This window comes from Numenius arquata, chromosome 2 (genome assembly GCF_964106895.1).
Source record: "Numenius arquata chromosome 2, bNumArq3.hap1.1, whole genome shotgun sequence".
NCBI classification, from domain to species: Eukaryota; Metazoa; Chordata; class Aves; order Charadriiformes; family Scolopacidae; genus Numenius; species Numenius arquata.
In genome coordinates this window covers 22,056,419-22,071,766 of record NC_133577.1, presented here as the reverse complement: position 1 = coordinate 22,071,766, position 15,348 = coordinate 22,056,419, and the positions used below count along the sequence as shown (strand labels likewise).

Here is a 15,348-nt window from a genome sequence, read left to right as displayed (position 1 = left end):
ACTATAAAAATCTCAAGAAATACACTGTAAGTCTACAGAGTGTACAACAACCAGGTAAGCTTTGTTTCCTTCACTTACTGTAGAACCAGCAGCATAACTTACTTTAGCGTAGCCATCCTTTGATAGCTTAGGCTTTCCTCCTTGCAAGATTATACTTGATCTTAGAGATACAGGTTCCTGTTTTTTCCGATGTTACCCTCTTTTTCCAGAGTTCTAAATTAAGATCCCCCAAGGCTTCAGCATGCCCTTCAGCACACCTAGCCCTTCAGACAGCTATTATATTTTAGGCTCTATTTTTATCTTGTTAGTGGTAGAAAAAGCCAGTCAGATGGGGAAAGGGTGTTAAGAATCTGTGGGAGAGTTACAGGAGGAACACAGGAGACAAGCTCAGCTCTCAGCTGGATGTATAACTGCCATCTAACCCTTCACCCAACACCACTCACTACAGAAGCCTGTCGCTTTTCAGGAGAGCGCCCAGCAGAAGCCACAGTCTGCATGCAGAGACTAAAGCACCCCATAATAGAAAACCTGAGACCCCAAAAGCCACAGTACAAGCAGTCAAGGCACTTTGTGTCACTCATTTTATTCACATATACAAGTTGACACTACACTATTAAATATAGACAATACAGAAGCATTAAAAACAAATACTGTTTAAAAACTTTAAAAAACACATATTGCTTCAAGCTTAGATGGTATTTCCCTATAGTTTTTAAAGTGAACTCAGTGCTAACAATAGCTGAGGCAGCTTCCCCTTCACTTGTACCCCTAATTTTATAGGGCCTACTGTCAAGGTGTTGAATCAGGCTCCATATATGGCTTCGCTGCTGAGCGCACTAACTGAGCTGGCAAATCAACTGGAACATCCAGGTTACCACACCTAAGGCCCTCAGATTGCTAGCTTTTGGTCCCTATCACAGTTAAAAAAGAATAAAATTCAGCAAGGCCTTTATATTTCAGTGGCACTGCATTATACCTTAAAAAAAATGAGAACAGCTACACTTCCCTACAAATTTGATTAAAATGTGCATTTTCTACCTGGATAAAATTACCACCAGAAAATTCAGGTCTGTCGCTCAGTTTTGTTAAGTTTGGCTGTAAGTTTAGATAACCACCTTGCCTATCTCAGCTTCCAGTGAAACAAAGTCTGTAATTCATAGTTGCAAAGAAGTGAGAGCAGTGAGTGAGCAGGCATGCTACTCTAGTGCACAGGGACATTCCCACACAGTTCGCGTTGTAACATTTTACATTGTAAACACTAGTCTTCACAACACTATAGTTAAATTGCAGCATTACACATTGTAAAAGTCTTGTTTCACTTAGCTAAGTACTTTCAGAAACAAACAAACAAAAAATGAATAAACAGTTATTTTAATGAAGACCTTGGACAACTGAGTATTTACTGTGTTCTTACAAAGTTTTACTTCTAAAACAAGAGTGAGACACGGTCATCACTTGGCCAAATTCAAGAGTCCATGCAAAACAAGGTTCAGAACTGCCTTAATTCATAGGGTGACATTCACTAGGTTTTCCATTTTCAGTGAGTCCAATTTGATGCAAAAAACCAGCCACCTCCTGCAAGAAACTATGGAATATAGTTAAAGCTTTTACACCTGAAAAGTTCTGCCTTCCAAGTCAATGGGCTTTTCATTTGTTAACATCAGAACACCAAAATAAGGGCCTTCCAGACTTCAGCCTGGCACATGGCAGACATTTTGCATATACGACTTGCAGTTATCAGAACTACACTGTTTTACATGCTCTAAGCAAACCTACCTGCCTTTTTTAGTCAAATCGTGCCCAAATGCAGGAAGGCTACCTGATCTGCAGAATCATTTACCTCTCACTTCAGGCATTTTATTACTTAAACCAAGATAGTACCAACATAGCTAAAAAATAACCCTGGGTGCTACAGACCATTTGAAAAAGCACAACATGACCCGATTACTGTCACTACCATCTTCTACCAAATTGTTTTGTTGGGGAACAGCTCTTGACCAGACAAGGATAAGAACTAGATCATTTCCTCAGTACACAGCAACCTTGATGCTGTTGAAGAGTCTCATGCTCTCTAGCATGAACAAGCCTGTTTGAGGTGTTTTAAATTTGGTACCTGGTATCCGAGGCAGAAGACATTAAAGCCTTCTATAGTTACTGGAAACATCTAATGGAAGATTCATCTTATCCAGAATGGGTACTTAAGGCAGGCACATGGTCATCTTGGCCTCTCCATTCTCAGCAAGAAGAGAACAGCAGAAGCTGCCTTTGAAAGGACAGCAAGATGAGTCCTGCCCTACACCATCAAGGAAACTGCTTAATGTGACAAAATGCACAGAGGGCGCAGTCCATCTGCTGTAGTGGCACAAAGGCAGAGGTGTATGTGGTATTCTGGGCAACAGGAACAGGCAGAGTTTGTACGGAATAAGGCTGTTAAACACTGAGTTAATGCTTTGATACTGTTGTTCAAAGCTACAGTGGATTTCTGAATTGTAACAGCATCAGAAGCAACTTAAACATATTTACAGCAGCTGTTTAAAGAGGAAAACATAGCACAAAAGGAAATTAAAGGAATCTCACACGAAATAAAGGCATCCTCTGGAATAGTTTCACTCAGTTTTGGGCACTGTTTAAAAACAAACAGAAGTTCTAACCTGGGTTTACTTAGAAGTTGGAATACAATCATTTTGTTATGTGTAACATACTTAAATCATACTTTACATACATCCCCAGACTTAAAAGCTGTAAGAACTCAAGTAGGTAGCCTGAACAAGAGTGTCTGTATTTTTATAGCTTCCTTTTAGTCTGCTATAGTCTGCCTTTTATAGCTTAAAAGGCAGGTAAAAAAATCAATTATAATTTCATAGATTTTATGACATCATAGCAAGATTAAAACTGAGATTAATGAAACCTTTACTGATGCAGTGTAATTAACGCTAGGAGGCAGCAATGCTTGCTCCCTTTGCATGATTACTTACTTTCAGTAACACAACCAAACTCTTCACTGAGCGTGTAACTCTGTGTGTTGCAGTAGTAATTCTAGAGCCCTGCTTACTCACTGAGACCGGAATGCAGCTAAGCCTAGTGCAGGTTTCTGCTGCAGAAGTGCGAGTGTGCTTCCCGGGAGAAGGTGTCCCGTCTGTAAAACACAAGCTTCCAAACAATTAAACCGAGATAACCAACATATGTAACTAATACACAACACATCTGAACAAAACTTTGAAGCTCACAACTACAGCAATAATCTGCCTAAAGCTTAGTTACCAAATTGAAAAAAAATAATTTACAGCAGCTCGAGGAGGGGAAAAAAAACAAAAAACAAAACCACCACACCACTGAGGATCTCACAATGACTGTCTTACTGTGTGAGAGCACTCGGACTCCTTTATATATTCTTGTTTACTAAAGGGTACGCCCCTCCCTCTTCCCCTAACCCTCACTCCCCTATAGCGAGGGGTCCTGCACCAATTTGGAGAGGGAGAAAGCATCTCAGGACTTCATCTACAAGTTCTATCAACATGATTTTCGAGTTTAAAAACTTTATATAGTATACTTGTACAATACCACCAAATGGAATGCATATTGCACTCTGACCCCTACTGAGTATAACAGATATTCTTAAGTGTTAAAAATAGACTTCACTAGACAGGAGCCAGCCCTCTCCTTCAATAAACTGGCATTTACACGATTAAGCGTAGAGTAAGTGCGACCACAAGCTTAATACAGTGGTACAACTTGATACTGGTAGAACAAGCGGCTGCTCATTGAGCAGCAGCTCTCAGATGATTGTCTACATCAGTTATTTGGTACAACAGGCACAGCAACAGCAAAACAATCCTGTGGCTGTTTCTTGCCCTGAAAATTTGTAGTTTGTTCTAATGACCTTAGAAACAGCAATAAAAGTTAGCATCAGCAGATTCACTAATCAAACAAGGATTTTTTAAAGTTTCTATATACAAATTATACTTGGTATTTGTTTGCCTGAAGCATCTACATTTTTTAGTGCTGTTTACCAGACCCACTGGCTTTCCTGTTGCCTGTCTTAATATATTTATTTTGGTAAAGGTTTTAAATCAAATAGTACTATAAATGCAAAGGCACCTCCATCACACCTTTAAAGTCTTTCTCCAACACCACCTCCCCATGACTTGGACTTTTAAAATAAGGGACAACAGATTATTTGTAACCAAGAGCAAAAAAAGTGTTTGCTTTGTCTCCCTGCATGCTAAGGTTCCCCCCTCCCACCCCAAAACAAGTCAACTGAAGCATTAGAAAGATTCCCAAAAGGGGAATTGTTTAAAAGTTTGGGTAGTTCTATTTCAAAGCCTCTTCAAATGTTATGGCTCCAACAATACACCCCACTGTGAGGTAGGTAGCCAAGATAAAAATATCATTATAAATATTTTAACAGCTGGAAACTCCCTATAAAAACCTTGCATAAGTAGTTTGGTTCCTTGCACCAGAGTCCTGATATGCGTAACTTCTTTTGAAGATGCCTAAGGGAATCCAAATTCACCGGGCTCGCGCCGAGTAGCATCTCATGTACTCTGTCATCCAGGGGTTGTCTGGCGGGGAGGGCTTTATTCGCCAAGCTTTCTCTGCTTCTGCTGATCGCACCCGCCTCTGAGAAAGCTTCCTTTTCTCCACTTGTCTCCTGTTCTTCGCTCGTAGAGCGGATTCATGAATCTGAAAGACCAGAGTTAGTATTACAGCAGGGAAACAGCAGAGGAATGTCCTCAGGATCCTCCAGGAAAATGGAGGATCACTTTGTATTTGTCCCAGTCCCCATCCTGAAGAAACAGGGTTTGCTAGCAAGATTATGTTTTCTTCTGCAATTTGTACCACTAATTACAGAAGTGGTACAAGCACAGATATTTTTTTCTAAAAAAAAAAAAAAAAGCCTCAAATTCCATTCTGCATTATCTTTCCCACTTCACACTACTAAACAATTCCAAAAAATCTTGTTTCTCAATCTTACTCTGACATATTCTCAAAACCTCAATTCTCTTATTTCTACCATTTAAAATTCTTAACCATCCCTCAATATGCCAAAGCATCCCTTAAAACCTAGGCCATAGTAGTAAGACCAATCCCGAGAGACCACAGAATTTAATTTTGACAACATGCTGCAGGCAAACATACATAGATTATTTTTTATATTAAGAAATTATCATATTTTCCTCAAATTTAATCTTAAGAGCCAGCTTCTGTGTTTTCTTGCTTCTATCTCCAGATTTCAAGTCTCCCATCTCAATTATGGGGAAATAACAGCTTTCAAACATTCAAGAAAAGTGACCTGGCCAGGCAGTAAGTAGTCAGTCCCCACTGTGACAAAGCACTACACAACTGGAAGCGTTTCAGAAGCGTCCTGCCCACTCACTCTGAGCTCAAGGTCTGATCTTAGGGGTTCTGCAACTGTTTCTAGCATAAGAAATGTCAGACATCTTAGGAAGTATAAATCTCTCTGCTCAAGTCAGGCATCAGCCTATTGGGCTCCAACATAAAGCACAAGTCAACTGTGTCCACCACTGACCAAAGCTTATCAACCCAGTAACAGTATCCATCGTCAGGAAGGGCAGCTTCTTTCAAGAGCAGCAAGGCCCAAGTTCCTCATTTCCCTCCAAGGGCTGAGCTGTCCAGGCAAGAAAAGACTGTGCTTCAAACCCCTTCCAAAACAGCCCATCAGAAGTCAGTTCTGTCTTTACACATTGGCACCACCCACCTTAATCCTCAGATGTCTTGGGTCATAGATTCAGAGTCTATATTAGTAGTAAGACAAAGACAAGACACTGGCAGGGACACAATGATTGTGCTTTACCAGCCATGGGGAGTTATAGAAAAAGAAAGAAATGGATCTGTTGTAACACTCCAGCCTTAGTGTTTCTTGCTAAGCCAGGAAACAGATCCCGCTACAGCGGAATCCTGGTGCTGTCCATGACCATATGAATTTTATTTGTACTATTTTGCTAATATTTACATCAACCCTGCAATCCATCAGCCATCCAATAGACCATTCCGCTGTCAGGAGAACATTCCCTGCTGGCAACCCGCTGAAAGAGGCTGCCATACAGGCATTTTAGCAGCAAAGCATTTGTACCTTCTCAGTGAGGCTCCCATTCCTCGGAGGCTCCCCAGCAAAACTCACTCTTTCACAGCACGAGCTCTACCCCAGTATTTATATACCTGCCTGCTGTGGGATGCTTGCTGCTAACTGCCTGCTGCTTTTCTCCTGTTTTCATGAAGTTCAGAATGCAGAAATACATTTATAACAGCCAGTTTTGCTGGTAGCGCTGTAACAGCCAGAAACAAGATAGCCAAGTTTTAATCAGAACTTGAAAGTATTAGTCAAACATAGGAAGCTTCAAAACTGATTGACACTTAAAAGCTACTTGATTTGGACACGTCAACCCTCTTCAGGTTTATTGCTAGGTTGTTGGGTTTTTTTTGAAGAATTTACTGCTAGAATCTCCATGCACTCAAAGGCATCCCTGAGAAGTTTCACCTAGATATTAGACTTATGTCTTACCCATGCACTAAGTAGTCGCTGCCCCTTAACGAAACAGAAGCTTTCACTTACTTCATTTGCTGAAGCAGAAGCACAGACATTGTGAGTTCTCTGGCTTCCAGTATCCGTCTGCCTTTCTCCCCACCCATACAGAGCAAATGGGTGTTTATTCTCCTTTGGTGCATCTGTCTTTTGAGGACTTTTGGCTGATCTTCGATCATTACGACTGGACAAGGCACTTCGACTCGGACGTCGTCCTGTACGGCTGGTTTTGTCTGCTTCCTTTACAGAAGTGTGTTCTACAGTTTTTTCTTGCTCTTCTCTCTGATGCTTCTCTTGCTCTTCCTTCTGCTTCTCTTGATCTTCCTTCTGCTTCTTTTCTTGCTCTTCTCTTTCTTTCTCTAAAGAAAAAAAAAAGTTATGCTTTAAGCTCCCAATGACAACATATTAATGCCTGGTTTGCACAGCCTCGCAACACATCACTGAAGCTGTGCTTTTTTTAGAAATGGAAAAAGTCATTACTTCCTTAGCAACAGAGAGATACCTTAAATGCCTTCAGTCTTTAGTGACTACAATATTTCCAAGCCCATCCCTCTGCACATCAGCTTTCACGTAGTTAAACACATCTTGCACTAGTGAGGCTACAGATAACCAGTAGCTCCAGGCAGTATTTTGAAGACTGTTTCCAGTGATCTTCTGTCTCCACTATTTCATCCTTCCATCTTTCAGACAGTAAACAGATGGGCTGCTGAATGCCACGTAGATGCTGCCAGCCAGTCAGCGATGAAGTCTGATAAGAGTACGTGCAATATTAAATTCCTCATATTATAAGCTGCCGCTGAAAGAAAAGTGATTCATTTTCAAGCTCTCTTGATTATACACACATCTTGATTCTGGATTTCTGTTAATGGAGGAGAGGGGAGTATGAAGCAGAGACTTAGAAAGTGATAGACATCACCTTTACTATCTGTTTTGTGAAGTGTTTTACATTTAAAGTACCACACTCTACAGGCAGTGCTCTCCGAGGCTCATTTCCAGCCTCCCACTTTTTAAACCTTCCCTAACAAGGGTCCAGCATTTGTCCCCTCCAGGCACTGGGTCTGTAGAGTAGGGTTTGTGAGGGAGAATTTAAAGTCTGTGTCATGGTTAATTTCCTGATGTAGATCAACACTGAAAGCTGAATCAGCATTATACAAGACATTAAATAATAAAAACACAGGGAAACTACTGTCCCATAAGACCTAATCTTCTTGCATTATAGAGCTATGGAGGAACTAGTCTTCCTTTGTTTGTGGTGCCTCACAGCCAGCAGCTCTCAACCTTTCCTGCATACTTCTACTTATATACAAAAATTTGGATTTTAGACTTCCAGTGAAGGAAGCCAGTATCTGGTATAGCACTGCAATACTCCGTAAATCTAAGACAAAGGCTGGTAAGGAAGTCATGCCTTACTATAAGGTTCTAAGATGCTTTGAACAAGTCTGTTTTACAATGTCATTAGTCAAGTGAATGTCCACTGATAACAGTTACTGACTGAAAAAGAATGTCCAAAGATTTTTCCCACCTTTGAGATCTGTAAGGTGTCACAAGCTGGTGACAAGAGGTCTTGGACTAGTCTGTTAATACTAATCTAAACTAATATCTTTATCAATGATCTGGACAAGCCAATTGAGTGCACGCTCAGTAAGTTTGCAGACAACACCAAATTGTTAGTGAAATATGACTTTGAAAAAAAGTAAAAACACAGAACCCTGTTTTAGTTTTCCATCCTGCAAACCTGTATCAGTAGTGTGGACAAGTTGGAGTTGTAGACTAGGCATTGAACGTGATCCTTAAGCATTGTGGCCACAAGCCGACATCGTGAGCTGAAGTCTGTGAGTTTTAGGCCAACTATGCCTTTTATTAACCTAAAAGCATAGCAGTCCACTAGTAAGTGATTCCCTTCAAGTGTCCACCTTTGAACATTAGATGCTGCCTTCTGCTAGACACACACAGTGATGCATTCAAACTCTGCTGACATAAACATGCTGAACTTGCAAGTGTCCTGCCACATCATCTCTTTCTGGTTGTGGTAGGGACCAGCCGCAAGCTACCTCTGTTCCAAGTCTCAGTGCATACACTGGTACATATGGAGAGAATTCCTTCACTGGCTTAGGAGTTCATCTAGTTTAAGGCTTGCTCATATATTGAGAGGTTGACCACAAACAACTAGAACAAATTTTACCTAGGTGTCTTCATTAAAAGCAAAAGGGCTTGCCAGTCCCGTGACACAATAGCAATTGTTCTTGCTAATTGCTAGTCAAGCAAGTACATGACAACCTGACACTGCTTTAATTTTGCTTCTGCATCCATCCAGCTCTGATGAAATGGAAATTACTTGCCTGGCACACTGGGTGTGCATCCAGTTAAGCATCCATTTACTCTTCCTCTCACTTTGCACTTGTGGGGTAAAGACACACAGAATTGCCACACGCCCCAGCACTCCCATGAGGCAAGCCTCGTGCTCCCTCTTACTGGCTGTTAGCCTTGCCAGCGTGTTTTCCACTTGCTGCCAACCAGCACAGAGGCCCTGGCAGTGGGTCCTGTTCGGGCTTGCCTATACACACATGGCTTCCAAGATGTGCAGGTGCAGCATTCAGCTACAGATGATACTGCAGTGCAGCTGAGTATTTGGTAAAGAGCAGCCAGCAGCGTTACAGGTATTTGGAGCTGTATTTGTTAAGAATTCAGTTGAGCGTCCCCACAAAACAACAAAGAAAAGTAGTCAAGGCCAAAGAAACGACAGAGTGAAACCAGAAAGTGGCCAAACAAATTTCAGGTACCTAAATAATAGGTGCACAGGGTTTCAGTCATTACAGCCAAGGCTCAATAAAAAGCAAGCACCAATGACCTCAATGTAGTTAAGAGACCTGCTTTGTATAGTGTCCTGGGCTCTGGGACACACAGCTTCACATCTAACAAGGCAGCTCATTCATCACAGCTGCAACAGGCAGCACAGAACTATCCCCTTGCACAGTATTATTCACACATCTCTACACAGCCCACTCCTAAGAAGGGACTGGCTAGGTCCCCTTCTGTGCAAGGAGGCCATTATCAGAAGTACTGTTTTGAGGAAACACAGAAGGGGCACATACTGCTGTCAATCCTGGAACAGGATTGCTTTTACTTCGGGAAGCTGTTCTACTCCCTGTTCAAGGGAAAATGGCATCTTCCTTCTCTACAAAGGAGAATGGAGCAACAGGGATTTCATAAGCAGCAGAGAGAGCATTTAGATACTTTAAAATACAGGAAAGTGGGGACTCTGCAATTGCATGGATACTCTAGCTTTAAGATATTACTTCAAGGTAACAGCCATGCCTGGGGATGCTGCTCACTAGGATATAGTCCCAGCTGATGCAGAAATGATTGAGCCAGCTTGTCCCAAAATAGCAATGTAAGCATATGGGTAAATGGCACACAGAGCCCTGCACACAGTCTTACAGTAAACGCTGTGTGCCAGAGCTTACTATAGCACCCTATGGGCACCTGCTATTAGAGCAGGTATTCCAGTGAATTTGCTTCTGCGGAGCATTTACACAGAACTCGGTGAAGGCACAAGGCAGGTATCTTTTATTTAAAGTAACTTAAACCATAGTTTATACCCAAGCCATTTTGTTGGGCACCCCTTTTCACAGGAAGGTAGCAGGAAGGAGAAGCAGCAGTTGATGGCAAGGAAGGACTTAGGCCAGCTGCTCAGGGAGCCCAACCACCAGCTACTTTTCCCCGTCTCCTTCCCATGCAGCGTGTGAGCTCCAGCTGACAAGGAGAACTCAGAACTGACTGGCTGCAGCATCACAGGGATTAGACAGGAGAGGGAAAAAGCTAGGAACACTGAAAACTGCATCGTGGACGCTAAGCAGAGCACACTGGACAGGAGGGGATTAAGTGCTTAGCAGGCAGAACAAGGCTGCCAGGCCCACCCAATATGGCTTTTAAAAGCTCCTGCCCAGAAGAGGTCACTTAGCCCTGCTGCATTGCCCAGCTTAACTAACAGCCCCCCTCCTGGGCTCAAGCAGGAAAAGCTCAAGTGGAGCTTCCTTCCCTCCCACGTTACTGCATGTTCTACAGGGCAGACCCAATTCCCATTTCAATGGGAATTGAAAGTTGGAAGTACCAACAACCCTCTGACCAGACCCACAGGTCTTAGAGGTCAACAGTATTATTTGTGTATAGAGATGTTTGCTCTTTACAGCATCTCCTCAGGTTCAGAAGCAGCACTTTGTGCTTAAAACAGCTATGGGCAGAACTCAGTTTCCTGCTTCAGTACAAACAGCTCTCCAAACAGGGCAGGTCTCCAAGGCCTCCTGAAGGGGGCATATACTCAGTTGTGGGTACGAACTGACTAGAAAGTAGTTACTGCAGCTGAAACAGAGAGCAACGTCATTGCTTCAAGACAGATCTTGTATGAGGAGCTACCAGCAACACAGCAGTTGAGAGCCATTTAGATTCACAAAAGCTTCATCTGCAGCAGAGTTCAGAAAGCAGTGACTGGCTTGGCTTGATACCAAAGCTTGTAGTAATTGGAGCAGCTTTGAATGACAGTACTATAAACCCCTGAACTGACACTATTGCCTTCTTCCCCCACCACATTATACTCCTTCCCTTGTCCTTGGGCCAGCAAATACATCTGCAGCATCAAGGCAGAAAAGATCAGGGAACTAGTTTGAAACTGGATCTTCTGTTGAGTTACACTAATCCAGATCAATCAGTCACTTTCCAACTACTGTGTGGCGACTGCTTTGATACCAGCTTGTCACTGCTGTCACTTAAGAGCTCTGCACAAAAATGCTGAAGGCGAAATTGCAATAAGGATTGAAAGATGCCTTCATCCTGCATGTGTGTGCAGCAGTATCATTTCACAAGCAACAGGTCTGACAGCAGCACTGCTGCCAAGAGCTCCCGTCTTTCACTTACCAGCCTGCTGGGTTCTGTTGACAGTTTTGAGGATGTGTCAACTAGACCAGCTGATGTAGGTCAAGATTTTGTTGGATTATGTTTAAAGCACATCTGTGCCTGGGCACGTTCTAGAGAACAGTCCCACAAACAGTTGGTGTGAGTGAAGGGCCAGAAGGAATTAACCCAAAGTTGCCACCAAGCATGCCCTAGTATCACTTGGCTGTAGCTTAAGCATGACATACAGTGACAAAACATGTTTGTCCAACATTTTCTCAGGTGTTTGTATTGGTAGCGCTTTAGACCAACACCACTAAACCTTAAAGTCAAGCTACATACACCAGCTTTCTCTACACGCACCAGAAGCATTTACAAACTGCTTTAAAAGCACACAGAGGCTCATCTTAATGTGGGAAAGAAGCAACAGTGGCCGCAAGCACCATTACAAATTGGCTTTACCACAGATACTAGGCAATATTAGTGCTTGCCAAACATAGTTGGCCACAAGCACTGTCAATACCACTCAGCCAGAAATGAGGTTCCCCACATAAAAGAGAAGGAAGCAGCAGTAGCCAGGTAACAATCAGGATGCTGCAGCGTGTGGGTGTATGTCAGATTCAGAATACAAAGGATGTCATCAACACGAGCACACTCAGCTACCCCCACAGCACTTCAGTGTAATTAAGTTCTTCCAGAAAAAAAGCAGTTGAATAATGGAAGATTCACAGAGTGGTAGTTTCTATGTTCTCTCCTCTGCATGCTTTAATTAGCCTGCTTTAATTAGCCAGCCGCTAAGCAAAAGAAAAATACATCCTTACAATTGTCCAATACTGAATGAGTTGCTTGCTTACATATTAGTGTACACATCAGTACACAATAAATTTCCACTTAATCCAGCTGCCTAAGCAGTGTTGCTTCCAGTCCTTTTGCTAAGGACTTGCAAAGCTCTTAAATACTGGCAGAACTTGGAAAAACATTTATCCTAAGCCACTTGACAAAGAAATGCATGTAAGGTAAAGATTTTTCTCCCATTATAAGTGTAAAGTAGCAAGGACCTAATAGAACATTAGGTATTCCCTTACAGCAGCTATGGCAAAGTTGCATCAGCTACAGAGGCACAATTGCCCCAAACCCCACAGACTGACAGGCCACTGTTGCTCCACACTCCCTTTGCCACTGAGATACAGTAAGTGAGGACACAACTACACATGCATTGGATAGTCACACACACCATCACTCACCACAGAAAACACCTCCATGAGCAGCACATCCAGAGCTACCAAGCTTTTATCCACTGCCAAAACTGGCCCTATCAGAATCAGGCTACCAAGGAACTCCAGCCAGATCTCTTCCCAGAGAGGAGTCAGAGAGAGCAGCAGGGAGCAGGCCGAGGACCAGTGCCCCAGCCAGCGGCCTCTAGCCTTGGCAACTGCCAGTCCCATCTAGAACACAGAGGGCTACCTGCTCCACCCCACTGGTTCAATGAACAGAAGAAATTCTGGTCCCTACCACAACTACCTAAGACCGGCATATTTTCTGACTGCATCAAAAAGAGGTGGAAGTGCCAAGTCTGAGTGCAGCTTCCACCCTCCTCTCACCAGAAGCCAAGCCTTTAAACTACTCATCAGAACACGTCTTTTCCCATGCAACCATTCCCTCCTCTGTTGCAATTCTTTAGTGCTTCTTCTCACTGAGATGCTACGTACTTACTGCTTCCACACATACTCCCCAGGTCTAACTTCCTCAAAGGCCTGCTCAAGGAAAGGAAGATTAGACCCACTAATACTCTGTTACATACTGGTTAACTGGGGTGCTTCCATCACTGCACAGCCTTGGGAAGGTGGAGTGCATTACCCCAGCAGCTGTATGCACCCCCATACAGGGGCTGGGTACCACAAGCCCACCCAGCCACGAGGTCTACAGCTCACTGCAAAACCCCACATCAGTAGCATGCTCTGAAACACCAGGCCTCTTGAACATACGACAGCATAGCTAAAGCTTTTGAGTAACATGGTATTCTTAAGGACAACGAATGCAATTTAGCCTTGAATATCAGAATACAGATCATTCTGGTAAGCTCAGGCCCCATGGGATGTTGAAACAGATTCATGTCTCCCCACTCCAAGCAAGCACATCTAACCCCAAAACACACCCCCAGGCAGCAGGAGGCTTAACTGAACAATTCTCAAGTATTTTCCCTGCTACTGTGCAACAGATATACAGCCAATTCAAAATACATTGCAAAACACCAATCAATAGCTGCCAGATAGTTTTGTTTCATTATAGGTAAGAGACAAAATCCTATGGGATAAAAAAATACCAACTTCAGAAGCTTGACAGCACTGTTACCTGTCTACCCACTCTGCATTCTTAATTCCTGAGACATCAAAAGGCAAGACGTACTAGAAGAGAGCCAAATACTATTAGCTCTGCATCTGCTTAAGCCCACAGGAGCCGCCTGCTCTCAGCCACAAACCCAAGCCCAACCCTCAGCTCCAGGCGCTCAGCTGAGACAGATGAGGTGTGCGATGGCATCAAGCACACACAGTCCCACTTGCCACTGCTTTTGCCAAGAGAACCGGCTTATGTAATGGCGGCGATGCTCCGCTGCCATGGCAACCGTTTACATAAGGGCCCGTGACTCAGGGCGAGAGTTGCCACCACTTGGCTTTTTAAAGAGACGCCTCCGACGATGCCGCAGCTACGGCTTCTCCGCAGCCCCAGCGGGGACCCGATTACGAACACTTCACTGCCTCGGGTCGGGAATGGCGAGCGCCTCGGGAGGCCACCGGGGCCGCGGCTGAGGAGAGGCCTGGCCCCCGCGGGGGTCTCCTACACACCGCGTTCGGCGGGCACCGAGCGGGAAACCCGCGCACCCCCTGCCCGCCTGACGCCGACCCCGGCGACCGCTTCCCTCAACGCCGGACCCCCCACACCATCGTCCTCCCTCGGCCACCGCCCGGGCCGGGCACCGCCGGAGCTCGGCAGCCCGCTCCTCGCCGGGGCCGCCCGGAGCCATTTTTGACGCCCCCTGGAGAGCCGGGGGCAGCGCCCGCCTGGCCTCCAATAGCGGGCAGCGCAGCCCCGCCGGAGCTCAGACCGCCGGCTCCTTCCCCCCCCAGCTCACCGGGGACACCCCTCACCCCCGCCGCCATCATCCCCGCTCCCTACCGGGGCTCGCCCGTCCCGCCTCGCTCGGCGCTGGCGGCGGCGCCTCCTCCTCCTGCGCGGCCGCGGGGCTGCCGGCGCTCGGCGGCGACGGTGACCCGCCGGTGCTGCTGCCGCTGCCGCCGCCGCTGTCCTGCTCCCAGCCGTCCCACAGCCAGGGCCGGTGGGCCTGCTCCAGCAGGCGGCGGCTGAGGCGGTAGCGCAGCAGCTCCAGGTAGCAGGCGCCGCACGACTCCCACTTGGGCTCCTTGAAGCGCTTCATGTACTCCGTCTTCACGCGGCGCGCCGGCACCACCATGGCGAGGCCGGGAACGGGATCATCCACCGCCGCGCGCCGAGCCCGCCCCCTCCCGCTGCAACGTTTAAATCCAAACAGCGGCGTCCGGCCCCGTCCCCGCCCGCCCCCGGCCAATAGCGACGCGCCGCCGCCGGCCCCTCCCCAACCTTTCTGGCGTCACACGGTGCGCGCGGCCCCTGACGCGCGCGGGGCGGGGGGAGGCGGGGGTGAGCGTCGTTGGGCGCTCCGCCGCCCCCGAGCGGGGGGGGGGGGGAGGGAGGGAGGGAAGGGCGACGGTGAGGGGAACATTGGGATGAGGGCAGCTGGGGACACACCTGCCCGGCAGCCCCCCCCCTCCTCCACCTGCGCTGTCCCATCCCCCTCCCGGTACCGGGGCGAGCCCCGCGCGGGCCGGAACGGGGCCCCAGAACCGGGCGCCCGGCAGCAGCCGCCCGGTCCGGGGTGCAAG

General features: G+C 45.8%; 1 protein-coding gene across 1 annotated transcript; it reads right to left on the bottom strand.

Annotated features, from left to right (window-relative positions):
• Positions 1-571: 571 nt before the first annotated feature.
• Positions 572-14,932, bottom strand: CCSAP (centriole, cilia and spindle associated protein). Its single transcript, XM_074169015.1, has 3 exons — positions 14,606-14,932; positions 6,575-6,903; positions 572-4,683 (listed from the first exon to the last, which is right to left on the bottom strand). The coding sequence occupies exons 1-3, from the start codon at positions 14,898-14,900 to the stop codon at positions 4,510-4,512; spliced, it is 798 nt and encodes a 265-aa protein (XP_074025116.1). The 5' UTR covers positions 14,901-14,932; the 3' UTR covers positions 572-4,509.
• Positions 14,933-15,348: the final 416 nt, after the last annotated feature.

Bases quoted from the DNA above. Each gene is read 5' to 3' on its own strand.
- CCSAP (XM_074169015.1), bottom strand. From the start codon at position 14,900: ATGGTGGTGCCGGCGCGCCGCGTGAAGACGGAGTACATGAAGCGCTTC. The intron at 6,904-14,605 runs GTAGGGAGCGGG...TTTTTTCTTTAG, and splicing joins GGCGGGACGGGCGAGCCCCG to AGAAAGAAAGAGAAGAGCAA. The intron at 4,684-6,574 runs GTAAGTGAAAGC...CTGGTCTTTCAG, and splicing joins CTTCTGCTTCAGCAAATGAA to ATTCATGAATCCGCTCTACG.